Here is a 27,481-nt window from a genome sequence, read left to right as displayed (position 1 = left end):
CTGGGGAGGCTGAGGAGGCTGAGGAGGCTGAGGAGGCTGAGGAGGCTGAGGAGGCTGAGGTGTCTGAGGAGGCTGGGGAGGCTGAGGAGGCTGAGGAGGCTGAGGAGGCTGAGGTGTCTGAGGAGGCTGAGGAGGCTGGGGAGGCTGAGGAGGCTGAGGTGGCTGAGGTGGCTGAGGTGTCTGAGGTGGCTGAGGTGTCTGAGGAGGCTGAGGAGGCTGAGGTGTCTGAGGAGGCTGAGGTGTCTGAGGAGGCTGGGGAGGCTGAGGAGGCTGAGGAGGCTGAGGTGTCTGAGGTGTCTGAGGTGTCTGAGGTGTCTGAGGTGTCTGAGGAGGCTGGGGAGGCTGAGGAGGCTGAGGAGGCTGAGGAGGCTGAGGAGGCTGAGGTGTCTGAGGTGTCTGAGGTGTCTGGGGAGGCTGAGGAGGCTGAGGAGGCTGAGGAGGCTGAGGTGTCTGAGGAGGCTGAGGTGTCTGAGGAGGCTGGGGAGGCTGAGGAGGCTGAGGTGTCTGAGGAGGCTGAGGTGTCTGAGGAGGCTGAGTTGTCTGAGGAGGCTGGGGAGGCTGAGGTGTCTGAGGTGTCTGAGGAGGCTGGGGAGGCTGAGGTGTCTGAGGAGGCTGAGGTGTCTGGGGAGGCTGAGGAGGCTGGGGAGGCTGAGGTGTCTGGGGAGGCTGGGGAGGCTGAGGAGGCTGAGGTGTCTGAGGAGGCTGAGGAGGCTGAGGAGGCTGAGGTGTCTGAGGAGGCTGAGGAGGCTGAGGAGGCTGAGGTGTCTGGGGAGGCTGAGGAGGCGGAGGTGTCTGAGGTGTCTGAGGTGTCTGGGGAGGCTGAGGAGGCTGAGGTGTCTGAGGAGGCTGAGGTGTCTGAGGAGGCTGGGGAGGCTGAGGAGGCTGAGGTGTCTGAGGAGGCTGAGGAGGCTGAGGTGTCTGAGGAGGCTGGGGAGGCTGAGGAGGCTGAGGTGTCTGAGGAGGCTGAGGAGGCTGAGGTGTCTGAGGAGGCTGGGGAGGCTGAGGAGGCTGAGGTGTCTGAGGTGTCTGGGGAGGCTGAGGAGGCTGAGGAGTCTGAGGAGGCTGAGGAGGCTGGGGAGGCTGAGGAGGCTGAGGTGTCTGGGGAGGCTGAGGTGTCTGAGGTGTCTGAGGAGGCTGAGGTGTCTGGGGAGGCTGAGGAGGCTGAGGTGTCTGAGGAGGCTGGGGAGGCTGAGGAGGCTGAGGAGGCTGAGGAGTCTGAGGTGTCTGAGGAGGCTGAGGAGGCTGAGGTGTCTGAGGAGGCTGAGGTGTCTGAGGAGGCTGGGGAGGCTGAGGAGTCTGAGGTGTCTGGGGAGGCTGAGGAGGCTGAGGTGTCTGAGGAGGCTGAGGTGTCTGAGGAGGCTGGGGAGGCTGAGGAGGCTGAGGTGTCTGAGGAGGCTGAGGTGTCTGAGGAGGCTGGGGAGGCTGAGGAGTCTGAGGTGTCTGGGGAGGCTGAGGAGGCTGAGGTGTCTGAGGTGTCTGAGGTGTCTGGGGAGGCTGAGGAGGCTGAGGAGGCTGAGGTGTCTGAGGAGGCTGAGGAGTCTGAGGTGTCTGAGGAGGCTGAGGAGGCTGAGGTGTCTGAGGTGTCTGAGGTGTCTGGGGAGGCTGAGGAGGCTGAGGTGTCTGAGGAGGCTGAGGTGTCTGAGGAGGCTGAGGTGTCTGAGGAGGCAGGGGAGGCTGAGGAGGTTGGCGTGGCTGAGGTATCTTTAAAAATACAGCAAGAGGAGCATAGTAAGAAAATAAAAATTACAATGAATAAAAGCAAATATAAGAAGTAAATAGATAAAACATTTAATAAGTTAATAGTTAATGGATAAAAGACATTGATAGAAGTGTTTGTGTTTAATCCTAACTGAAAACATGAAGGTTTTTAGCTTCGATTTAAATATTTTAAGGGTTTGGGCCGGTTTGGTTTCTTCATGGAGTTTGTTCCAGGAGCATGCGGCAGTGTGACTGAAAGCTGCTGCACCGTGTTTTGTTTTCACTCTTGGAATGTTTAGCTGATGAGTCTCAGTTGACCTTTGCTCGGAGAGGGGCCTCTCTATGGCTACGTTCACACTGCAGTGAAATGTGACCCAAATCCGATTTTTCCGACCTTGGTCGCGTTCAGAGGTGGTATTACATCGGATACATATCTGATATTTAGCAACGCACCCGCCGTCTGAATTGTCAAGTCGCTTTTACGTCACTCTAGCAGGGTTGCCAGATGGGATTGACAATTTACAGCCTAACCAGTCTATAACCGATAAATCCAGTAGCCCATTCGGCGGTAACCCGCCTCATCTGGCAACCCTGCACTCTGGACGCACTTGCTCATATCTTGCTCATATTTTTGCCGGCTTCCGCTGCACAAAAACTTGAAAATGAATCTGGTTGTAACGTTATCATGTTATCCTATATATGTTATCATGTTATCATATATATCATGAATCTAGATATACTTGCAGACAGTATACAGAGTAGACCTGTATCCGACAAAGACACTTAGATTTAGATTTAGTAATTTACAAATTAATTAGACCCCTATACTTTCTTCTATTTATTTTTTTGTTTCTTTTTATTTTACTACTTGATCTTTTCAGTTTGTAAAACGTCTTTGAGTGTCTAGAAAAGCGCTATATAAGTCTAATGTATTATTATTATTGTAAACAGTGCGCTGTCCTTCTGCACATGCGGGTCTGTTCAGGGCAGTGGAATGTTCACATGGGAGTCAATGTAGGCCTAGTTCAAATATAGGTCACAATTTAAAAGTAATGTGGACTGCCAAACAAAAAAAATCGGATCTGTGTAAAAAATTGGAATTGAGCATCAAGACCTGCAGTGTGAACGTAGCCCTAGTGGCCTCAGGATACTCTCTTAGGGCTTTCACCCCTGCAAAGAACTGTTCCGGTTCGCATTCGCGAACCAAGTCTGGCACGTTCAGACCGAAACTCAATTGGTTCGGAGACTGAAAAGTTGGTTCGCAGCAGGAACCAGAAAATAGTGGTTCTCAAGCGGGAACCAAAACGTAGAACAGTCACGTCGTCAGTGGGTGTGTCATATTCTAGGCTGCAAAGACCAGCAAGAAGGAAGGAGACAAAATGTAATCTAATCTAAATCTAATAATTAGTGATCAAAACAATTATCAATGCAATGCAATTTTTTTCATGGCAATATGTGATTGGCCAAATCACTGAAAATGGGTGGGCAAGGGAGGCCTGGCCTCACCATGCATTGAGTCCAGGGCTGAAAGATTGACATTTTGTTCGTCCAATCACATGAAGCCATTTTGAGAATTCGCCAGTCACTTCAGTCAAAGAAACACTCGCCATAGTGGCTACGAGTGTCCTATCAACTTGTCCTTTGCAGGACACGTCTAGAACACCCATGGCTATTATCCCTGAAAATAATAGCTCATTTGGTCAAATTTGCTTACATTTTTTTTGCTTAAAATGACCTTGGAAGTCTGCGAGATTCTGGCGCGATTTATACATCGAATAGGTTAGACAACATTTAGGATTTATTGAACAGTTTTATTTTTAATGTAGTCGATTTCGTTTTATTACAAGTCAATTTTATATTCTTCCATATCAAATTCCATATCCTGGAGAGAGCATGCCGCCCCTCAGCTAAACCAGAGGTGAGTTGAACTAATCAGATGTCTCTACCAGTGTTACACCATTAGTTCTCAGTAGTAATACCAGTGTTACACCACTAGTTCTCAGTAGTAATAACACTCCATTGCATGTCTGTGTTTCTCAGCAGATGAAGCCAGCTGGAACCAGTACTGTCCTCACAACATTTTTAAAAATATATATTTATATTAAATATATTGAATAAAACTACATTTGATAAAGAAACTGTTACTTATCTTTTTTATATGCTAAACTTGATTAAATTGATGATTACATGTTGAAGCTGTAGAAGAAGAAGAATGAAAAATGTAGGCTAAACAAATTTGTTTTTTAACCACATAATTATCAAATTCCTGCCTTTTACACATGTTCACTGGGCATTTATATTACATCCAAATGTAATTTCTCAACTTAATTAACAGGCAGGCTCATAGACTTACAGCAATGTCATTTCTTCAGGCAGGCACATAGGCTAAGCTCTGCACAATGAATTCCATCAATCAGAACTTTCTGATTGTAGCTTACACTCCAAATAGTATGCCTTTGGCCAGCACAAAGACAGATAAGAAGAACAGGGAACATTCCATCGCGAGTGAAGCGAGCAAGCGGAAAAAAATTGGCCTCCTCAATTCTGGAAGTCACCAGCCTCCACTGGTGTGGTGGGACCAGGTTAAGTCCTCAATGATCTCCGTCGTTTATTTTCATTTATTTGGTTTTGTGTTTTTGTTATTTGTCTGTGTGTTAGGCATGGAGGTGGGGAGTACGGGTGTGTATGTGTGGAGAGGGTGGGGGGTTTGTTTGAAAAGAGGGTGTATATTGTTCTCTTGCTCCTGTTCTTAAATGTATAACCCTTTGAAATAAATAAAAATATATTTTTATTTATTTAACCTTTATTTAACCAGGAATAAAACGAATTGAGATTAAAAATCTCTTTTACAAGAGCGCCCTGGCCAAGACAGGCAACTGCACAACTCCTGGGTTACACACATAAAACAAACATGAAGCAGTTTAAAATAAAGACAAGGACAAATTACAGAACCATCATCATTCAAAACATCAAAACAAGCCTGATGTGCTTGAGTCCATGTCACTTAAGAACGTTTTAAAAGTAGCCAGAGAAACCAGCTCCCGAAGGTTCAGGTAGAGAAACCAGCTCCCGAAGGTTTAGGTAGAGAGATCAGCTCCTGAAGGTTCAGGTAGAGAGACCAGCTCTGAAGGTTCAGGTAGAGAGACCAGCTCTGAAGGTTTAGGTAGAGAGACCAGCTCTGAAGGTTTAGGTAGAGAGATCAGCTCCTGAAGGTTCAGCTAGAGAGACCAGCTCTGAAGGTTCAGGTAGAGAGACCAGCTCTGAAGGTTTAGGTAGAGAGACCAGCTCTGAAGGTTTAGGTAGAGAGACCAGCTCTGAAGGTTTAGGTAGAGAGATCAGCTCCTGAAGGTTTAGGTAGAGAGACCAGCTCTGAAGGTTTAGGTAGAGAGACCAGCTCTGGAGGTTCAGGTAGTTCTGCAGCTGATTCCAGGCGGAAGGAGCAGCATACCTGAAATCCCTTTTCCCAGGTCAGTACGGACTCCAGGGACAGTTAATATAAGTAGGTTGAAGGCTGTAGGCTGTGTCACCATTGTTAGTGTACAGACTGTGACAGGGAGAGGTTGAAGCTGTCAGCATGCAGACTGGATTGGGGTCACACTTGTAGTCTTGTACGTGTTTGACTGTTTCCCCTTTGTCTTCGCAAGACAACCACAAACCACAAGTTAACATCTGAACATCATCATCCTTCACCACTGTCATGTGTCCTGTGCTGTGCTTGTGTAAACAACCCCGGGGGCGGCTGTAGCGCACGAGGTAGAGCCGGCGTCTAATGATCGCACGGTCGGCGGATCGGCAGTTCGAACCCCGGCTGGCCACATGCGAGGTATCCTTGGGCAAGACACTGAACCCCAAATTGCTCCCAATGAGCGGGCCGGCGCCTTGCATGGTAGCTTGCCGCCATTGGTGTGTGAATGTGTGTGTGAATGGGTGAATGAGAGGCCGTTGTAAAGTGCTTTGGAATAAGTCAGTCCATTTACCATTTATTCTCATCCATATCCAACATTCTGTTGTATGAACCATAGCTTTGGACCTTCCTCGAACCAGCCCCTAGTAATACCCCCCTGTAGAGTTTCTCTACTGTAAATAATAGTTTTTTTAAAAATGTTTTACTGCCAATGCCCCAGGTCCGAGCATAGATTACCTTTTCTTGCGATGACTGATGGATAGATGATTCACCTACTTTGACACATGTATTTGTTGTAAGTCACTTTGGATAAAGGTGTCTGCTAAATGCCAAAAATGTAAGCATAAAAGGTCAAATGTTGGAGGGGTTTGTGTAAATACTGGTTTGAGATCATTTCCCTAGGAGGTGCATTCAAAGTTAATTGTATACAGCATGTAATAAAATGTCAGACTTCAGTTAATCACTGAAGCGCATGCATACATGCCTTGTGTCCTCTTATTGGTGCAACGTAACCCTAGAATTGCATGGTTGCATGGTATATGATGATGATAAGTTTGTGTAAACAGCTGCGATTGTTGCTCTAAATATTTATCTGAATGTAATAGAATAACATAGGTGACCCCCCCGAAAGTCACAGTGTAATGCATATTCTTTCCTTAGCCAGCCCACTACATTTTTCATCCACCGCACGTCACACACACACACACCCACACCCACACCCACACCCACACCCACACACACACACACACACACACACACACACACACACACACACACAGGCATTGTAGCACAAAGGTAGCAAAGCCTGAGAGAAAAGAACAGTATGTCACAGGGAGGGGAGGGAGAGAGAGAGGCGTGAGGTGAGAGAGAGGCCACTAGTGCTTCATTAACTGTGGATTTTTACAGCCTGGATTGAGTCCACAATTCTCTGGTGAGAGAGAAAGAAGGAGTGGGGTAGAGAGGACGACAGGGTTACTCTGCAAACAGAGCCAAGTCCTCCTTGGTCATACCTGTTCGTCAAGTTTGGCTGTCTTCAACTTGAAATTTGAACATGAAAATGTGTTGCAACATTCCTGTCTCGGCTGACAGCTGAATGAGGCTGAGAGTGAATGGTTGAGTAAAAGAGAGAGAGAGAGAGAGAGAGAGAGAGAGAGAGAGAGAGAGAGAGAGAGAGAGAGAGAGAGAGAGAGAGAGAGAGAGAGAGAGAGAGAGAACATTCTAGTGTGGGAAACTGAGTTCAGAATATGAGCAGGTTGCTTTCAGGTCATTGGATGCATTTTGCATAACAAGCGGACTCTCATCTTTCAGTCTTTTTTTTTTACCATCGTTCTTTTTTACCATTATATCAGTGAACACAGCAGGTGTCCTGTTCAACTTTCCAAACAATATTCAACTGACTTCTGCATTTTTATCCAGCACCACCGCTCCCTTTGGAAATATTTTTTGGGGGGATTATGACCAGTTCCTTGTACTTCATCCTCCCGGCCCTGGGGGGTTACACCTTGACCTCCCTGTACCTGCTGAAGTACCCTCAGATCCTCCACAAGAAGAAACACCCTGCATTCTACTGTCGCCACATCTCTCACAGAGGAGGTAAGGATGGCTCAGACATTTCCATTGACATTTTTGGCATTTAGCAGACGCCTTTATCCAAAGCGACTTACAACAAATACATTTGACTAAGTAAATGAATCATCTATCCACCAGTCATAGCAGGAACAAGTAATCTTTGCCCAGCCCTGGGGCAATTGGCAGTCGTCGTGCTAGAAGTTTTTTTTTTTAATTATGACACTGGATAAACAGTACAGAGGGGTAGTAGATGTCTCAGGAAGGACAGTTAAGGTGTAGCCTGAAGAGATGGGTCTTCTATGGCAGAAGATGGGGAGTGATTCTACAGTTCTGACAGCCGTGGGAAGCTCATTCCACCAGCGGCCAGTGTGACCGGATAGCATGAGGCGGAAGACCCGAGTGAATGGGCTGATGTTTGGGGGGTGACCATTGCTTGCAGGTAGGCAGGGGCTGTTCCCTTTGCAGCCAGGTAGACGAGTATCAGGGTCTTGAATCTGATGCGAGCTGCTATCGGGAGCCAGTGAAGGGTGCAAAGAAGGGGGTGGTAACATGAGAGAATTTGGGGAGGTTGAACACCAGACGGGTGGCGGCATTCTGGATGAGCGGCAGAGGCGGGGAGCCCGGCTAAGAGTGCGTTGCCGTAGTCAAGGCGGGAGATGACCAGTGACTGGACCAAGAGTTGAGCTGCTTCTCTGGTGAGGAATGGACGTATTCTTCAGATGTTGTAGAGGAAGAATCTGCAGGAGCGTGCTCTCGCTGTGATGTTGCCGCACAGGATAAGTGGTTGTCGAGGATCACTCCAAGGTTCTTGGCTGTCTGGGAGGACTTCTCAACTGTGACGGAGAAGTCTTAGAGAGGGCAGGCTTTCCCAGGGAGGAAGAGTAGCTCAGTCTTGTTAAGGTTGAGGTGGTGGGCTGACACCTATGCAGAGATACATGTTGCAGCATGTGAGTCAGAGGAGGGGGAAAGACAGGAAGAGTTGAGTGTCGTTTGCATATCGGTGGTAGGAGAACCCCAGGGGCGTAGCCAGTTCATTTTCAGGAGAGAGACACAGGGGGGGACAACAGTTCAATAGGGGGGGGGGCAGCCAAAAGCGACCAAAAACTATTTATTGGGTAAAAAATGAGGCCGCCACCCATCTCTCTATTCAACATTTAGACTACTATGTGGAAACAATTACTTTTCTTAAATAGTACAGTTAGTACAGTGTATTTATGTCTTCATAGTGTTTTTGTTGGCTACATTAACTCGTTCACCTTGTAAGCAGGGTGCATATGACCTTTTCATTTTGCACTGCCAACATAAAAATTCTGATTGACCCTTGTTTATTATATTCTCATCAACATATCTTATGTGCAATTAGTAAGCTCACCAACAGCAGCCTGAGTCATATTAAGCGGGTGCAATGTATTGTACACAATAACACTATTTACAGCGCTGTCAATTTATAAATATTGCAATATGTATTACTATTATTTTTTACTAATGGTTATCAACTGGTGAACATTTTGAGGAGTGTGGAAAATGTGGAGAACAATTTCCTAGGGTTAGAGGCAGAGAATCCTATTTTGGAATGGTTGGACGCTTTAGTAGCAGATGCAGAGGAGGTGTAGTTGAAGAGGAGAGAGCAATAAGGGCCTAGGTCATCAGGGAGGTTGGTTTTTCTCCATTTCCTCTCAGCTGCCCTGAGCTCTATTCTACAAGCTTGTATGGTTTCAGAGAGCCACGGGATCGAGAGGATCGTGCTGGCATCGAGGTCAGTGGACAGCGACAGTCGAAGGATGAGGAGAGAGCGGGCAGGAGGGTGGAGGATGATAAATTGGTGGATAGTAGGGAGAAAGATTCAACAGAGGGTAGGGAGGATAAGACAGAGGAAGAGAGAGTGGTGGGGGAGAGGGTAGGCAGGTTGTGATGAGAAGATACAGTGTGGGTATGGACTGACTGGGAGGCGGTGGATTTGACGGGAAGGGAGAAGGATACAAAGTGATGATCAGAAACTGGAAGAGGGGTAACAGTAAAGCCCAGTTTACGCTCCTGCGTAAAATCGACGGCGTAGGCTACGGCGTAGCTTGCGTTGGCCCGCGTAGCCTTGCGTAGGCTACGCCGTCGATTGACGCGCACCTCTCCAAAAATGTAAGTACGCGGCAGTGCCTACGCAACCGTAAGCTATGTGATTGGTCCGCTTGGTAGCACATGATTCCGACATGATTCCGACTCTCTCGTCGGCCAAAATGCGGAAGCCATGACAGAAATGTCATTTACTTTTTCTGTAATTACTTATTAATAAAGATTTGAAAAATTATGATAACCATCGTATTATCTTTGTTTAATGTCGTTGAGTTCCAACGGAGTGCCCTATGGAAGCATCAGGCACAGCCTTCCTATAAGGAGCGCGATTCACATTTACGAGATGTACAATCCTGTTTATTTAGAAATAAATTATTAGTTACAGGGAGCCCCATGGCTGTTCGTTGGGTTTAAATTATATTTATGATAGACATATTTAATGTAAAGTTATCTATAACAACTGTGATTGGTCCGCTTGGTAGCGTCACATTCCGACTCTCTCGTAAATGCGGAAGTCATGACAGAAATGTCATTTACTTTTTCTGTAATTACTTATTAATAAAGATTTGAAAAATTATGATAACCATCGTATTATCTTAGTTTACTGTCATTTCAATGCATTATAGACATTTTCTTTACAACAAGCATAACAAAAATACGTTTTTTGATCGCTATTATGCCGCTATGAGTACACCGACCAACGCGACGCGGTCCACGGTCCGCGGACCAACGTAGAACTATAAACTTGGAGACCCCTTACGTAGGCTACGGCGTAGACGCGCGTAAATTCGACGCAGAAGCTTAAATCGGCCTTTAGGTTGGAGGTGTGGGAGGATCTGGTGAAGACGAGGTCTAGCTGATTGCCTGTCTTATTATGCTTTATAGCCTGATGCAGTATCAAACGTGTCATTTTACACTGCGATCTCACACACCGTATCGCGCAAGGTAGTGGCTGAACACAGATGCACTACCTGCAATCTCACACGCCGTATCGGGAAGGATAGCAGTTGAATACAGTTGCAATAATAACACTTTTATCTATATCTTTTTATTCATTCTTATTATCTTGTTAAATGCTTCTCTATTTATTTTCTATATGTACGTATCTATTTTTGTCATTTTTATTTTCTTACTATCCTCCTTTTGCTGTATTTTTTTATGCTATACGTAAAGCACTTTGAATTGCATGTTGTATGAAATGTGCTATACAAATAAACTTGCCTTGCCTTGCCTTGCCTATCTGGACTGCTCAGGTTTAGGAACAGTACACTCTGGACATAAGGACCTAAGAGGTTGCTAAATGCTTTGATAGCTAGCTTGCTATGATTAGCATGTTGCTGCTAGCTTGTTAAATGTTACTTTGTCAGGAGAGGTGGAGAGTCAAGTCTGGAGCAGAGGCGCCCCGTCCATAGAGGCAACCAAGGCAATTGCTTGGGGCCACCAAACAAAAAGGCCCTTTTTGTCAAACTAAAACTGTCCTTGTCTCCTTGGATGAATGTATTTTCAATGGAAATCATGGCATTCAGCGTTCAGTCGCTCTGAGTCTGCTCGCGCTGCGCTGCGCTCGCACAGCTTGTTTGGTGCGTTCGTAAACTCGCTCTGAGAGCGCCGGCGCGCACACTGGGTTCAACGTCTAAAGGGGACCGAGTCATTCGATTGGACGAGAGGCGTTCCACGAGTGCCGGTCAGATTTCCAAAAGCGACTTTACGAACGCCACCCGCTGCAGCCAAGGCACGAAAGCAGCGATTCTAAAAGGTTACTGTATGTCAGGGTTCAGAGTATAGAGCAGGTTCAGAGTAGGGTTCAGCAAATAGCAAACAGAAAACATAAGTAGAGTGCAAAATAAGCAAGGAGATGCAGAGTGCAAAATAAGTAAGAAGCTGCAGAGTGCAAAAATGTAAATAAGATGCAGAGTGCAAAATAAGTAAGTCATGTCTTAGGCAGGCAGACAGACAGACAGACAGACAGACAAGCAGGCAGGCAAGCAGGCAGGCAGACAGACAGACAGACAGACCCAGTGGAGTCATGTAAAATGTAAATAAGAACACCAGCGGTTTCAGAATATACTTGTTTATTGATTTTTTGATTTATTTGTTTATTTATTTGTTGTTCTTGCTCTGTTTGATATTACATATTAATGTTGCTGTTTCAGAATGTGAAAACACCAGCAGTTTCAGAATGTAAGTGTGTTAAGAGTTGTAATAAGCACAGTGATTTGTATGTATCTAATAAGTGAGTTGATATTTCATTATTTATATTGCTCCAATTTGATGTTACTACACATGGCTCCTTTGTTGATCAAATACTCGGACGTGTGTGTGACTGTTAATTAATACATTATGACATTTATAATGAATTCCTTTGTTTCAGACTGTTTTTTTACTTACACACACACGAGCGCGCGCATATGCGCGAACTTCGTAAAACCGTATTATATTTTAGTGTCAGGGAAATAAATAAATTTTAAAATGTCCACATCGTCACCCGCCTAAGACCCTTACCAGGGGCCTCCATAATGTTGTTTGCTTAGGGCCCCCAAAAGTCTAGGGGCTCCACTGGTCTGGAGAGCAGTTGTATCTTAGAGGTGTACAGATGTGACTACTGTAACATAATAATGATTTTAAAATGATACAACTTGTTACTTGTTTACTCACAAGATTCACAGTTTAAACGACCATACCTTAAAATGGTTTGCATCTGTTGAACTCTCTAAAACGAACATTTTAGAATGCCCAAAAGAAAGGTTGTGTAGATAGATACTGATATGTAACCATGTAACCATCTCTCTGTTGTTGCCAGGATGTGGTGAGAAGATAGAGAGCACCATGGAGGCCTTCACACAGTGAGTAGCACCTTCTGTCCTCTGGTCAGCTGTGTGGCTGAATCATTCCCATAGAGTTACTACCAGGGTATGACTAGAGGCTATATGACTGTCTGGGTATGACTAGAGGGTATATGACTGTCTGGGTATGACTAGAGGGTACATGACTGGCTGGTTATGACTAGAGGGTATATGACTGTCTGGGTATAGAGGGTATATGACTGTCTGGGTATGACTAGAGGGTATATGACTGTCTGGTTATGACTAGAGGGTATATGACTGTCTGGTTATGACTAGAGTATATGACTGTCTGGTTATGACTAGAGGGTATATGACTGTCTGGTTGTATATGACTGTCACTCTACATTTACATTGACATGTTTGGCATTCAGCAGACACCTTTATCCAAAGCGACTTACAACAAATACATTTGACTAAGAAAGTGAATCATCTATCCCCCAGTCATAGCAGGAAAAAGTAATCTATGCTCAGGCCTGGATAGCCGTCGTGATATATATTTTCTTTCTTTATTTTGTTTAACTCTAATCTATGTGACCATCTAATGACCAGTCTCCCAACTGGTTGTGGCCACTGACCCAAATCTAATCCGTAATGGACAGGTTGAGGTGAAAACCTGCAGAGGAAATATGTTAAGGGTCTTTTAGGGCTAGAAATGTGCACCCCATTGCAGAACTGTCAACTGGTCCAAAAAAGGTATACTTGTGATTTGTGTCTGTTTAAAAAATCACTTTAATCAGTGTTCTGGTGTCACCTTAACATTATTTCAAAATTAAAATATCTTTCAATTAAATACTTTTCATTACCTTTCAAACCTTAGCAAGGGTCTGCTTCAGTACCTGCATGTGTCAATGCAGTGATCTAAAGGTACTGCTCAAAGTCATGCCTTCTGTGGGAATTTGGAATAAACTTAAAGGCTGCGTTCGTAAATTCGCTCTGAGAGCGCCGGAGCGCACACTCTGTTCAACGTCATAAAGGGACCAAGTAATTTGATTGGACAAGAGACATTCCATGAGTGCTGATCCGATTCCAGAGCGAATTTTACGAACGCAGCCAAAATATCTCTGCTGCAGTCCTTTGTTCCAAACAACCAGACGACGCTGTTGAATACTTAAGATTCATTTCAGTTTACTGGAAAGAGTGCTTGGAACATACTAAATTTGAGTAAGACAAAAGAAAAAACTCTTCCACTTCCTCTCTCTCTCTCTCTCTCTCTCTCTCTCTCTCTCTCTCTCTCTCTCTCTCTCTCTCTCTCTCTCTCTCTCTCTCCTCTGTCTGTCTGTCTGTCTGTCTCAGCGCGGTGGAGCAGGGGACAGAAATGCTGGAGCTTGACTGTCACCTGACGAGGGATGGTCATGTGGTGGTGTCACATGATGAGAACCTCCTGAGACAGACTGGGCACGACGTCACCATCTCCTCACTGAAACTAGAGGTCAGAGGTTAACCTCAGGCCGAGTGATGTCATCGAATTCACATGAATTGAGTGCCATTCTACAGTTAATACTGTATAAAGCATTGAGACAAGAAATTTAATTGTTGCATATACTGTACGAATTGCTGGCATTATTTATTATACTTACTTTTTGTAGGAGTTGCCTCTCTATAAGCCTGAGCTGGAGGTGACGTTTTATGCAGGTGTGTATTTCTCTCTCTCTCTCTCGCAGGCACACACACACACACACACGCATACACACACACGCACGCACGCACACACAATCCTCCATCATACAGTACCTCTTTGACAAACAGGGGTCAATAGCACAGTCAGTATTTCATGTCAGTTTTCTCACTGTGTGTGTGTGTGTGTGTGTGTGCCTGTGTGTGCCTATGAGAGAGAGAGAGAGCGAGAGATGTTCACCCCCAACTCCTCTCCATTCCATCCTCTTCCATTCCTTACCCATGTTAGGGCGCTACAGCAGCGGTTCAGACAGGAAGTTTGCCCTCTTGGAAGACTTGTTCAGGAAGTACCCCAAGATGCCCGTCAACATTGAGGTCAAAGAGGACAACGAGCTGCTGATGAGAAAGGTAACATACAGTAGGTCCACTGAGCTGAATACCATCAAACCTTTTTTAAACCTTAAGTACTCATATCACCACACTTCACAATAAGACTTGAATCAACACAGTTCATCTTCTTCCCTCACGTATGTGCAGTCATGAGAAAAAAATTAGGACACCCCGTGAAATATTTAGTTCTTTAGAGTGGCTGTGGCTCAGGAGGTAGAGCCAGCGTCTAATGACTGCAAGATCAGCGGCTCGATCCCCTCCTGTCGACATTTCGAGGTGTCCTTGGGCAAGACACTGTTAGAGCAAATTATCAATAAAAGCAGCCTGTTTCGTTTCAAGATGTATAAGAAAAGATATTTAATATTCTTCTGCAGAAGGAGGAATCTGCAGAAGAATATTAAATCTGATCTGAAGATTCAAAGTTCCTCAGAAAGTCCAGATCATTCATCACATCTCTGTATATATACACTCAGGTACACTCAGGTAAGAGGTCCGCCCTCGGGTGGGGTCTAGACCAATCATGAGCAATGGGTGTGGACTTGTACATTGAGGAAGATGATGGGGGATGAAGGTTAAGGGGGAATCGGCCCCCACTTTCTCCTAGTTACACAAAGGTGAAAAAGGAACACAATAGCCACAAACTGGTTTAGTCTGGTCTTAGAGTACTGGGTCTGGGGAAACACAAAAGTCCAAAACTGCTCTAGATGGCTTGGTCCATCTCGGGAGAAAAGAGAGCAATCAGGTCTTTGTAATCATTTAAATGTGTCTAGCCAATGTCAAGCTTCAAGTAGAGAAACTGGTTTCATTGTGTGGTTACAACAGGAAATCAGTTTATATAGCTTTGCCCTAGATATCCAAAGTTTGAATCTTAAATGTAGAAAATGTCTTTTTACATATAATAATTTTCTCTCACATTCCACACTTTTTTAAGATGTAAACTCTTAAAACAAGAACAATTAGAAAAATATGGTTCAAGACATTTTTGGAGAAAGAATAATAAAAAAATCATCACAACCTAAAGTTTACTTAAAATTAAACACAGTACATCATACACAAGACAAAAAAAATAATAAAAATAAAATCCAAACGACTGACGCCTTCTTGATTCTTGCATCTTCAGGGTCAGAGGTTACTAGCACTTGACCCCAGTTGGAGAATTTGCTTGCTCTTCAATCTCTTCCTAATCGGTCGTCGTCTGTCAGTGTCATTGAGGTTCAGGCAGTCGTCTGTCTCCTTCCATGTTGGACATGGTCTGGGGAGTGGTCTTTAGCACCATCGAAAACATGATGCAGGCACTCACCAGCATCCTCACTAGTACAGGTGTCCACACTGGACCCTGGCTGGACTCACAGGTATCTGTTGACAGATCCAACAATTCAGAGTAATTCATCCTCGAAGCAAAATCTCTCATGATACTATGTGTCTTTCCTCCTTGAAACGGCCATGCTCTGATTTGAAGGCTCGGCGGTCCGGGCTGTTGAAACTGGAACATTGCCGTCGATGGTCGTTTGGTGGTTCTCTGCCGGGTCTCGTCCTCTGGCGTTTGTTTCTCTCTCTGGCGGGTTTGGCACCTTGGTGGCTGCTTCCTTTTCCGGCGGGTTTGGCACCCTGGTGGCTGCGTCCTTCTCTGCCGGGCCTGGCACCCTGGTGGCTGCGTCCTTCTCTGCCGGGCCTGGCACCCTGGTGGCTCTGGTTCATCACCCAATCATCTGGCTCTCTCTCTGGCGGGCCTGGCCACCCTTATCGTCATCTCCTCTGTGTTCTCTGGTGGGTCTGGTAACCCTGGTCGTCGCTTCCCTCTCTGGTGGCCCTGGTTCATCACTCAATCATCCGGCTGGATATTGCGTAGCACGCCGTCTCTGGATTCTGGTAAAACGGCTTCCACTCTGAAATATACTGTATATCACATTCTTGCCGTGGCAAAAATCAAGTGTAGCTGCAGTGATACAGGGCCACCACTGATCTGTCTGAGGAGACAGTTTAACAAATAAAAAACTGCAACAGAATTGTATGTCTAATCAAACCAACATCTTAATATCAAAATAGGAAACGGTAGAACATTTTCGTGTGATTTGAAAATCATAAACAAATGTGTCATGTTTTATGATGTCAAAATATACTTACTGAAAAATCATTCAAAAACAAGAAAAACCAGGGTTAATTGTTAATGAGTTAGTGGGAGTTAGAGCAATCAAAAATATAGTCTTTTATGAGCCTCTGATACGACAGGCCACATGGTTCTTTTTTCAATACATCATGGTCTGAACAATGCATGAATACCAAACAGATCTATATAATTTTGGACAGGTTTATGCAAAAAACTCAAAATGGAAAGTGATCAGTTTTCCCAGAGTTTTACACATAAACCCACCTTCTTGAGAATAGAAATAACTCTCAGGGTGGACGTTCACTTCTACACCGGAGGGTTCATAAACCTCAGGTCAAAATGTTTAGTAAGGAAAAAAAAAAAGAAACTGTCATTTCTTTCTGTACAAGAAAGCAACTCCCCATGACTTGGGTTAGAAAATATAAAACCTTGCCTAATGCAAAGAAAATAGAAAACAGAAACTCAAAAACCGCTAGGGTCTCTTTTCACAACAAGAAAATCCAAACAACTCAAAAATTTTCCTAAAAGTGTCGGAAAACAAGACATTCTTAAACCATCAAGATATACAAAAAACTGGACCTGTACATGGAGAAACAACAATGATAGACTATTTCCTATTTCTAAAATCCTATTCCTCTGTCTAATCAGACATCCTGCCTAATCTGTGTATCTACCCCCTTTCTCAGCACCCATTTCTCAACTGGAATAGGGATATGCCCAGACACCACAGGTATACTCATTCTAAGGTTGTTTTTCAAATAGACCCCACATCGACCTATGACATGGTCAATCTGTTCCATTAACAGCTATAATGCCTATCACATATAAAAAGAACAAAATCAAGTTAACAATACAATTTCTAAAAATATCCGGGGCGATAGCTGCTCTCTGGTGGAACCACGTTACCCACTAACAGAGATAACCGCGCAAACTATCAATAGTAGCAATTTCAAAAGTAAACCCTCTTCTGAGTTCTTGTGTTTGTCCTCTGCCATGCGTTCCCACTTTCTAAAACAATCCCAATTTATCTAATTCTTTGCTTTCTTTCCTACAGGTGTTTTCTCAAAAGTCTCCAATTCTATTCTAATCCCATTTAACATGCTAACGCTCAGTGTCCCACATGTAGCAGGAAAAGATGAATACTTAGACCATAGCCCAATATGTTCAACAGCAGAAAAACCCCATTTGTCTGCCATTATCTTAGCAGGACCAAGAAGTGGTTTTACTCTCTCTGAACGACTTGATTCTATACCCATTTTAAACTCAAATCAAGTTATATTCAAGGGAAAAAATATAGATACAAAATAGCACTATTAGTTAAAATAGCCACACAAAAAAAACACACAAGGAATGACTAAAAACAGAAAACAGTTGTAATGTCTTATCACAAATAAGAAAACAATTTAAAACAGCTGTAGGGCCCTATTATGCACTTCTTAACTTGCCGTCTTAAGTCTTAATTAAGACGCACCGCCAGGTTAAGACCTACCGCCACCCTTATTATGCGCTTCATACGCGCTACTGCTATTATGCAGGTGTCGATAGGCGCCCACACATAAGACGTAAAACTCCCGTGCATATATTGCTCATTGTGGGAGTGTTCATATGTTAATGAAGTGCACTAGGCGCCCCTGCTATTATGCGATCTGACTTTGCTCCTAGCGCTAAGAAGTGGTTTGAAAAGTTCTTAAGTTTAGACTTCATGCACGTTTTGAAACACGAGCGCGCCTCCGCGGTTTGCGCATGCATGTGGCCACACATGAACACGCACGTGGCTCCACGGCAAGACGTCAATTACGGTCACAGTATAAATGCTTTATTTCAGAAGGGAGAGGCAGAGAAGCGCGCTGACCTCCTTCTTAGGACTTCCATAATAGCATAGCGCTAATGACTCAAAGCAGCCGGTTCTTAAAGGGAATGGCACCTGGCACACTGATTGGGATGATTGAGAAGACGCCCAAAACACACCCATGACTAATTTCTTTGCATAGCGCCGGGTTTTACCGCACGCATAATAGCAAAGTGGCCTTGACCACGCCTCCACGTCTTAAGTTTAGATCTACCGCCTCGTCTTATTGATGAAGTGCATAATAGGGCCCGTAATGTCTTATCACAAATAAGAAAACAATTTCTTTACAATACAATTCACAAAACTTAGTCTGTGGAGATTAGACTCTGAGCTCCAGGGGAGGGGTGGCTGGTAGGTAGCAATCTTGTAAGATCAGCACTGCCTTTTACATATGCACTGAAAAAAACTGAAGTATTAACACTGATTAACTAATTAAAACTGGAGTTCAGAACTTTGGTTAGCTCAATGAAACTCTATTATCATACATGGAAAATTCAGAACTCCTGACTGGCTCAAATGAATTTTATGGAAAATGTGTTCCCATCTCCCCACTTTTACACAGAACTAAACCTCTGTGTAATAAACCCAATCCTAGATTAACCTAGGATTCACTGATTTGGACCTCTGTTAACCAAAAACAGCATCTCTCCCTGGTTAGGCCCTCTCTGTAACCAGGTGAACAGCAACTCCCCCTGATTAGGCCCTCTCTGCAATCAGGTAAGCAGCCACTCCCTCTGGTTAATACCTTCTCTGTAACCAGATAACAGCAACCGATTAAATACCGTTCCGTATACAAATGAAAATCGACAGGCTTACCGTTCGTGTGTTACGTAGACAGCGTGCCAAGGCCCTGATCATCCGCTCTCAGCCAATCAAAAATAGAGGGGATCTCTTAACCGCGTCACTTGCTAGGTGAAACGCGAGAGTCTTGTTCCTTCTCAACTTTTCATAATAAAACCCAGCTCATCAGCTGAAAATGGCCGAGAGCGGACAAAACAGGATACCCTCGCAGCCGCTCCCTTGTTTCCTCGTCGCCAAACTGTCCAGATCATTCATCACATCTCTGTATATATACACTCAGGTACACTCAGGTAAGAGGTCCGCCCTCGGGTGGGGTCTAGACCAATCATGAGCAATGGGTGTGGACTTGTACATTGAGGAAGATGATGGGGGATGAAGGTTAAGGGGGAATCGGACCCCACTTTCTCCTAGTTACACAAAGGTGAAAAAGGAACACAATAGCCACAAACTGGTTTAGTCTGGTCTTAAGGCGCTTTTCCATTGACCGGCCCGGGTCGGGTCGGGTCGGGTCGGGTCGGGTCAGGTCGGGTCACTTTTGATCTGTTCTGGTTTCCATTACACAAACCGACCCGGACTAGTAGGAGGAGTAGAGGATAGTAGGCGGAGTTACGCGTCACACGCAGCCTGGCAAAAAGCTTCCGGGTGTACACAGCAGTGATTTTTTGGGAGAGAAAGAGAAAGAGAGAGAGGAAGCTATGTACACATAATGAAGTCATGTTTTTTGAACCCTTAAAACCACTGCCTTCACTTGTCTGCTTTATGAACTGTAGTATCATCATCGGGAAACGCAGACAAGACGCGAATCTACCGGAATTTGACTCATGACACAGCCGGTGTTATTCACAGACAAACACGGTGCCGTTTGCGGGTTAATAACTTCGGTTTACCGGGGGTTAGGATAACAATTCAAACGTGTCCGGAAAGAGGAGAAGCCAGGGAATTCAACAGTTTTTGAATGGAGTCGATCATCCACTCCTATCACCGTGGACACAGCGCGGAGCGAATTCCCTGTTAAAACCGGCATTTGACTCATGAGTGAATGGTGAAAATGGCTGGACGGCTGCTGGCGAACTCCCGGTTCATCGAGTTTACGGTTAAAAGCATAACTTCTCGGGGTGTCAGCGCGGTGGTTAAGGGCTCAAAATGACCGTAGACAGATGGTGAAGTTAGCAAAGGAGTATTGTGTTTTTTTTACCACCTCCACAGCCGGTGTTATTCACGGACAAACACGGTGCATAATAGCGATTTTTGTGTTGTGCTTGTTGTAAATAAAAGTTATATGATTCATTGAAATGACATTAAACTAAGATAATACGATGGTCAGCATAATTTTCCGAATCTTTATTAATAAGCTATTACAGAAAATGTAGTGACATTTTCCTAGTGAATGTGGTATTTTCAAGATGGCGGTTGTGAAGAAATAATATGGGATGGGACATGGGATGACGATTGTCCATTGACCAATCAACGGTGTGGGACCTGGGACCTGGGACCCTGGGACCCTGCTCGGATGTGGTACCTGGGACCTAGGACTGAAGCGACCCGGACCGACGAATGGAAAAGGGAACCGAAGCGGGCAGACCTAGGTCAGCACCAGGTCGGCACCAGGTCTGCATCGTAGTGGAAAAGCGCCATTAGAGTACTGGGTCTGGGGAAACACAAAAGTCCAAAACTGCTCTAGATGGCTTGGTCCATCTTGGGAGAAAAGAGAGCAATCAGGTCTTTGTAATCATTTAAATGTGTCTGTTGTCTAGCCAATGTCAAGCTTCAAGTAGAGAAACTGGTTTCATTGTGTGGTTACAACAGGAAATCAGTTTATATAGCTTTGCCCTAGATATCCAAAGTTTGAATCTTAAATGTAGAAAATGTCTTTTTACATATAATAATTTTCTCTCACAACACTGAACCCCAATTTGCTCCCAACTAGTGGGCCGGCGCCTTGCATGGTAGCCTGTCACCATTGGTGTGTAAATGGATGAATGAGAGGCCATTATAATGCGCTTTGGAATAAGGCGCTATATAAGTGCAGTCCATTTACCATTAGATCATATACCGTATATCAATATTTGATCTTCTTTCAATCAGTATCTATACATAAAGGTGATGTAATTGAACCAAAAACAAGAATTTAACTTTTATCATTTATTTAACAAAAAAATTACGAAGATGCCAATTCCTACTGAGGAAAAAGTACACCCTATGTCCTAATAGCTGGTATTGCCCCCTTTGGCTGAAATAAGCTCAATTAGACTACAAACTATCAGCCTCTGACATCAACCGGGAGAACGTTTTTCCCCCGCCTCCATGCAGAATTCTTTCAGCTGTGTGATGTTTGAGGGGTTTTAATCATACTGGGGGAAAACATAATGTCCAAATAAAGCACTCATGTTTAGTATTTGGTAGACAATCTTTTGCATGCAATAACTGCCTGAAGTCCCATTGACCGAGTATCATTGATGGTTTTCAGTTTGTTTCAGTTTGTCTGTATGTTTTGAGGTCTTTTTGCCTAAAATCATCAGGAAATTAAATGCATGTTCAATTGGATTTGAATTTGAAGATTGACTTGGCTCGTCAAGAGCTCCCTAGTTGTTGCTATGACAGGATGTAAAAAAAAAAATATATACTTTCACCCTCCCTCTACCCTTCTATTCTCCCTCTGCCTGCTCATTTCTCCTCCTCCATATCGCTCTCTCTCTCTCTTACTACCACTCTTTTCTCCTCCCACCACTGTGCCTCTATCTCTCCTACAGGTGTCAAACCTGGTGAAGCTGTATGACAGGGAGGACATCACTGTCTGGGCCACTGTGAAGTCTGACATCATGAAGAAACTGCGCAGCACAGTATGTGTCCACAAGGCGGTGATAACATAGCCTGAGCACATTTGAACCTCTCTGTCAACCCTCACTCAACTTACCATCTCACTATCGGCCTATTTCTCTATCTCTCTCTTCCTTTTTTCACGTATTCCACTCACATCTCTCTCCCCGCTTCTTATCTATTGCTCTCTTTTCATGCCTGCTCCAAATGTCTCCTTCCCTCACCCTCTTCCTCCCTGCCCCCCTCCTCTCTCTCTCCTCCTCCTCCTCCCCTCCCTCCCTCCTCCCTCTAGAACTCCACCATGCCCTACAGCTTCAGCATGGTCAGAGGCCTGCAGCTCCTCCTTCTGTTCTACAGCGGTCTGCTGCCCTTTGTCCCGCTGGGGGAGAGTTTCCTGCAGTTCTACCTGCCCCACGTCTTCAACAGGTGTGTGTGTGTGTGTGTGTGTGTGTGTGTGTGTGTGTGTGTGTGTGAGAGAGAGAGAGAGAGAGAGAGAGAGAGAGAGTGTGTGTGTGTGAGGGTGTGTATGTGGTCATGTATGTTTATCTGTGCAGTGGCATTGTTAGGCCTAGGCGTACACGGCTGTTGTTAGGCCTGGGCGTACACGGCTGTTGTTAGGCCTGGGAGTACACGGCTGTTGTTAGGTCTGGGCGTACACGGCTATTGTTAGGCCTGGGACACAGCTGTTGTTAGGCCTGGGACACGGCTGTTGTTAGGCCTAGGCGTACACGGCTATTGTTAGGCCTGGTCGTACACGACTGTTGTTAGGCCTGGGCGTACACGGCTGTTGTTAGGCCTGGGAGTACACGGCTGTTGTTAGGCCTGGGCGTACACGGCTGTTGTTAGGCCTGGGAGTACACGGCTGTTGTTAGGTCTGGGCGTACACGGCTATTGTTAGGCCTGGGACACGGCTGTTGTTAGGCCTTGGACATGGTTGTTGTTAGGCCTGGGACACGGCTGTTGTTAGGCCTGGGCGTACACGGCTATTGTTAGGCCTGGGACACGGCTGTTGTTAGGCCTGGTACATGGCTGTTGTTAGGCCTGGGACATGGTTGTTGTTAGGCCTGGGACACGGCTATTGTTAGGCCTGGGACATGGTTGTTGTTAGGCCTGGGAGTACACGGCTGTTGTTAGGCCTGGGCGTACACGGCTGTTGTTAGGCCTGGGAGTACACGGCTGTTGTTAGGTCTGGGCGTACACGGCTATTGTTAGGCCTGGGACACGGCTGTTGTTAGGCCTGGGACATGGTTGTTGTTAGGCCTGGGACACGGCTGTTGTTAGGCCTGGGCGTACACGGCTATTGTTAGGCCTGGGACACGGCTGTTGTTAGGCCTGGTACATGGCTGTTGTTAGGCCTGGGACATGGTTGTTGTTAGGCCTGGGACACGGCTATTGTTAGGCCTGGGACATGGTTGTTGTTAGGCCTGGGACACGGCTGTTGTTAGGCCTGGGACACAGCTGTTGTTAGGCCTGGTACATGGCTGTTGTTAGGCCTGGGACACGGCTGTTGTTAGGCCTGGGACATGGCTGTTGTTAGGCCTGGGACAAGGCTGTTGTTAGGCCTGGGACATGGCTGTTGTTAGGCCTGGGACATGGCTGTTGTCACCAATGTTTTTTGAATAGCCCCAGATCTCTGAAAAAAAGAAAGAAAAATGTAATTAAAAATAAATCGCCATCTACCGCAGTGTCAGCGATTTAGCGCAAGCCCCCCCCTCAACCCAGCCCCCCCCCCCTCAACCCAGCCACCCCCCCTCAACCCAGCCCTCCCCTCAACCCAGCCCTCCCCTCAACCAAGCCCCCCCCTCAACCCAGCCCCCCCTCAACCCAGCCCCCCCCTCAACCCAGCCCCCCCCTCAACCCAGCCCTCCCCTCAACCCAGCCCCCCCCCTCAACCCAGCTGTTCTACCTCCTGGAGAGTGTTCCTGGTCTGTGGGACAGTTGTTCTACCTCCTGGAGAGTGTTCCTGGTCTGTGGGACAGTTGTTCTACCTCCTGGAGAGTGTTCCTGGTCTGTGGGACAGTTGTTCTACCTCCTGGAGAGTGTTCCTGGTCTGTGGGACAGTTGTTCTACCTCCTGGAGACTGTTCCTGGTCTGTGGGACAGTTGTTCTACCTCCTGGAGAGTGTTCCTGGTCTGTGGGACAGTTGTTCTACCTCCTAGAGAGTGTTCCTGGTCTGTGGGACAGTTGTTCTACCTCCTGGAGAGTGTTCCTGGTCTGTGGGACAGTTGTTCTACCTCCTGGAGACTGTTCCTGGTCTGTGGGACAGTTGTTCTACCTCCTGGAGAGTGTTCCTGGTCTGTGGGACAGTTGTTCTACCTCCTGGAGAGTTTTCCTGGTCTGTGGGACAGTTGTTCTACCTCTTGGAGAGTGTTCCTGGTCTGTGGGACAGTTGTTCTACCTCCTGGAGAGTGTTCCTGGTCTGTGGGACAGTTGTTCTACCTCCTGGAGAGTGTTCCTGGTCTGTAGGACAGTTGTTCTACCTCCTGGAGAGTGTTCCTGGTCTGTGGGACAGTTGTTCTACCTCCTGGAGAGTGTTCCTGGTCTATGGGACAGTTGTTCTACCTCCTGGAGAGTGTTCCTGGTCTGTGGGACAGTTGTTCTACCTCCTGGAGACTGTTCCTGGTCTGTGGGACAGTTGTTCTACCTCTTGGAGACTGTTCCTGGTCTGTGGGACAGTTGTTCTACCTCCTGGAGAGTGTTCCTGGTCTGTGGGACAGTTGTTCTACCTCCTGGAGAGTGTTCCTGGTCTGTGGGACAGTTGTTCTACCTCCTGGAGAGTGTTCCTGGTCTGTGGGACAGTTGTTCTACCTCCTGGAGAGTGTTCCTGGTCTGTGGATGATAGTCTCTGACACATTCACCTACCTCCTGGATCACTGTTATTGTTTTGAGGGTTTTCCTAATCATGAGGGTGAGCATTCTTCAGTCATCCACTGTGGATGTCATCCTTGGCCTACCAGGCTGCTATTTCTAAGCTCACCGGTGCTTTCTTTCGTTTAATGATGTTTCAAACAGCTTTTGGTAAGTTTAAGGTTTTTGGCTATTTGCGATAGATTTTTTCTTCTTCTGATATTTCAGCCTCATAAAGGCTTCCCTGACTTTCATTGACATCTCTTTGGTCCTTATGTTGACAGACACCAATATCAGACTCCAAAGGCAAAAGCAAAGCCTAGAATCAATACTAGTCATTGACAGCTCTCTTATGGCTGCACAAATGATGTGACTGAACACACCTAACGAACCAGAAACATCTGTCAAGCCAAGTGTCCCATCACTTTTGGGTACCCTAGGGGGACTATGCATAAAATGTGTTGTAATTTCTGAATGGTGAAACCAATATGTAGCTACAAACATACCATCAAATAAAACAGAGAATCTCTACTTCACACGCATAGTAATTGTTAGATAAAATCTTTTGGAGTGTAGAGCCAAAAGAAGATGTCTTTTTTGTGTATTGGTGTTGATCAATATCTTCCTACAGTTCTATCTGTATAATTATCTGTCAGAATGTGTGTGTGTGTGTGTGTGTGTGTGTGTGTGTGTGTGTGTGTGTGTGTGTGTGTGTGTGTGTGTGTGTGTGTGCATGCTAAAACTTAGACTGAATGAACTGATATCATTTTGTGTTGTGCTGGACATCCTAGTTCTATCTGTCTGATTACCGTGTGTTTGTACGTGTGTGTGTGTGTAAACTTAATTGAATGTCTGATCTTGTTTTGTGTCATGCAGGACATACATTCCAGATAACCGCCTTCTAAGGAACAGACTGTTCATCTCTCTGATAGAGAAGTGGGTAAACATTATCACACTTCACAGCTGTAAAGATGGATTCCTTCTATTACATTGAATCTAAATGGGTTATTTTAAGTATTTCATTTGTTATTTTTTCTAGTCAGGTTGTGAGGTCAGGAAAACTCCTGGTCTTATAGTGTTCATGTGCTCCTTGGAAACAACTTCAAGAGCTCCTGGAATATCATATATGGAGAATTCTGAGAATTGGGAAGAATTGGTGTATAATCTCTGTACTGTTCAGGTCAGACTTTCCTAATTCCAGGGAGTATGTGAATGCATCATTGGTTAAAACATTACGAGCAAGATCCTGATTACTTTCCTCATTCTCTATACAAGGGAGGTACAATACGTGCCTACAATAGGGTGAGGTGACAGTATCGACACCAACCATCGCTGTGTTTCATGTTGTTCCAGATTAACTATGAGGAAGAGTCTGTTTAAACATCTGGCGAATCGAGGGATTCAGGTATGAAGCCTTTATCGTGATCATCCATATATTAAAAAAAAATAGGTGGTACTGATTCCATATTGTGAGCCATCCTCCCAGCCCTTTCACATGGGGCAGGAAGTCGACAGCTGCACTTCCTTTAACTCTCCCAGCATGCCTTTTGGAACTGTTCCCCTGGTCTCAAACCTTGTCATATAGAAAGTAGCAACAGGGTGCTTAAGAATGATGAGGAGGCGGTGTGTGGGGGCGGGGCGGCAGACAGTCAGCTGGCTTTAGAACAATGTTGAAACAGTGAGGCAAACTCAGGTAAGATTGTGAGCGGTAGACACGATACTTGAGTTCTCGTTTTTTCCCCCCAGGTGTAGGTAGGTAGTGATGTAATTTTAGATCATTTTATACTGAGAAATGTCTCTCTACAGTTTGGCGAATCTAGCACTCAAGGAAGGCCCATTTCCTTCCTTTAAGGGATGGGCCAAGATCTGTGGCGCAGTGAATAATTCTGACTATGGACAGGGCCCATAACTTGTGTAATCACAGATTTGTATAATATGATTGGTTCCCAAGAATAGTGACCTCATGACCAAGGACAGTTCTATAAATATGAGTCCCACGAATTGTTGGGGGCTTTTTGCTTTTTGGCTATTGCTTCTTGCTTATTGGTCTGCTTGTTTCTCTTTGCGCTCATGTAACTTTGCTTAATAAAAGGCCTCTTTGGAGACAATTGATCTAAGCTCTTTGTGCTTTATAAGTTTTACTAAATCTATTAAGAATAAATTAAATCCACAACAGTAGCAAGCAAGCATTGATAAAGAATGTTAAAAACATGCCAACAAAAGTAGAATTGCAGGAAAATGTTACAAAATGCAGAGTGGAGGAATAACCGGTATGTCTGGTCTCTCATCTCTCTGGTGCTCTCTGTCCTTGTCTCTCATCTCTCTGGTGCTCTCTGTCCCTGTCTCTCATCTCTCTGGTGCTCTCTGTCCCTGTCTCTCATCTCTCTGGTGCTCTCTGTCCCTGTCTCTCATCTCTCTGGTGCTCTCTGTCCCTGTCTCTCATCTCTCTGGTGCTCTCTGTCCCTGCTCGCAGGTGCACCTGTTTGTTTGCAACATGGATCAGGACATCGAGGCGGCATTCGAGGTGGGAGCGACGGGCGTCATGACTGACTACCCCACCCTCCTGACAAACTACCTCTCCAGACACAGGATTCAAGACTGACGGCTTCACACCGCCAACTGATTCACTGACCCACAGGGTTCTAAAGTGACAGCTCCATCAACCCACTGAATGTTACCTCCCCTCATGTATCATGTGTGAATTGTGTGGCCAAACTATGACAGAACGCTGTATTCTCTGTGCCAGTCAACAATCCCCATGGATCTGTCTCAGTGGTTGGTGAATGTAATGGCCAGAGGAAACTTAACATGATAAACGTTATGCAGAAAAATGCAACATGGCAGCAAAGTAGCAGCTTCTTGTTTTTATGCTTGAAAACAGACTTTTTCTTTGCAACCTTGAAACCTGTGAAAACGATGATTCCTATGGGGTTCTGCCAGTCAGGACAAACCTAACCACCCGGCAGCTACATAGC

The 27,481-nt window shown here is 45.4% G+C and overlaps 1 protein-coding gene across 1 annotated transcript; it reads left to right on the top strand.

Moving 5' to 3' along the window:
- Positions 1 to 7,056: 7,056 nt before the first annotated feature.
- gdpd3a (glycerophosphodiester phosphodiesterase domain containing 3a) lies at positions 7,057 to 27,108 on the top strand (the record flags this gene model as incomplete). Its single annotated transcript, XM_080524166.1, has 10 exons — positions 7,057 to 7,195; positions 12,039 to 12,081; positions 13,375 to 13,510; positions 13,668 to 13,713; positions 13,985 to 14,103; positions 21,593 to 21,682; positions 21,952 to 22,085; positions 25,383 to 25,442; positions 25,860 to 25,911; positions 26,980 to 27,108. The coding sequence occupies 10 exons, from the start codon at positions 7,057 to 7,059 to the stop codon at positions 27,106 to 27,108; spliced, it is 948 nt and encodes a 315-aa protein (XP_080380292.1).
- Positions 27,109 to 27,481: the final 373 nt, after the last annotated feature.

This window comes from Nansenia antarctica, assembly GCF_963989245.1.
Source record: "Nansenia antarctica genome assembly, chromosome: 2".
NCBI lineage: Eukaryota > Metazoa > Chordata > Actinopteri > Argentiniformes > Microstomatidae > Nansenia > Nansenia antarctica.
This window is presented reverse-complemented; position numbering and strand designations above follow the sequence as displayed.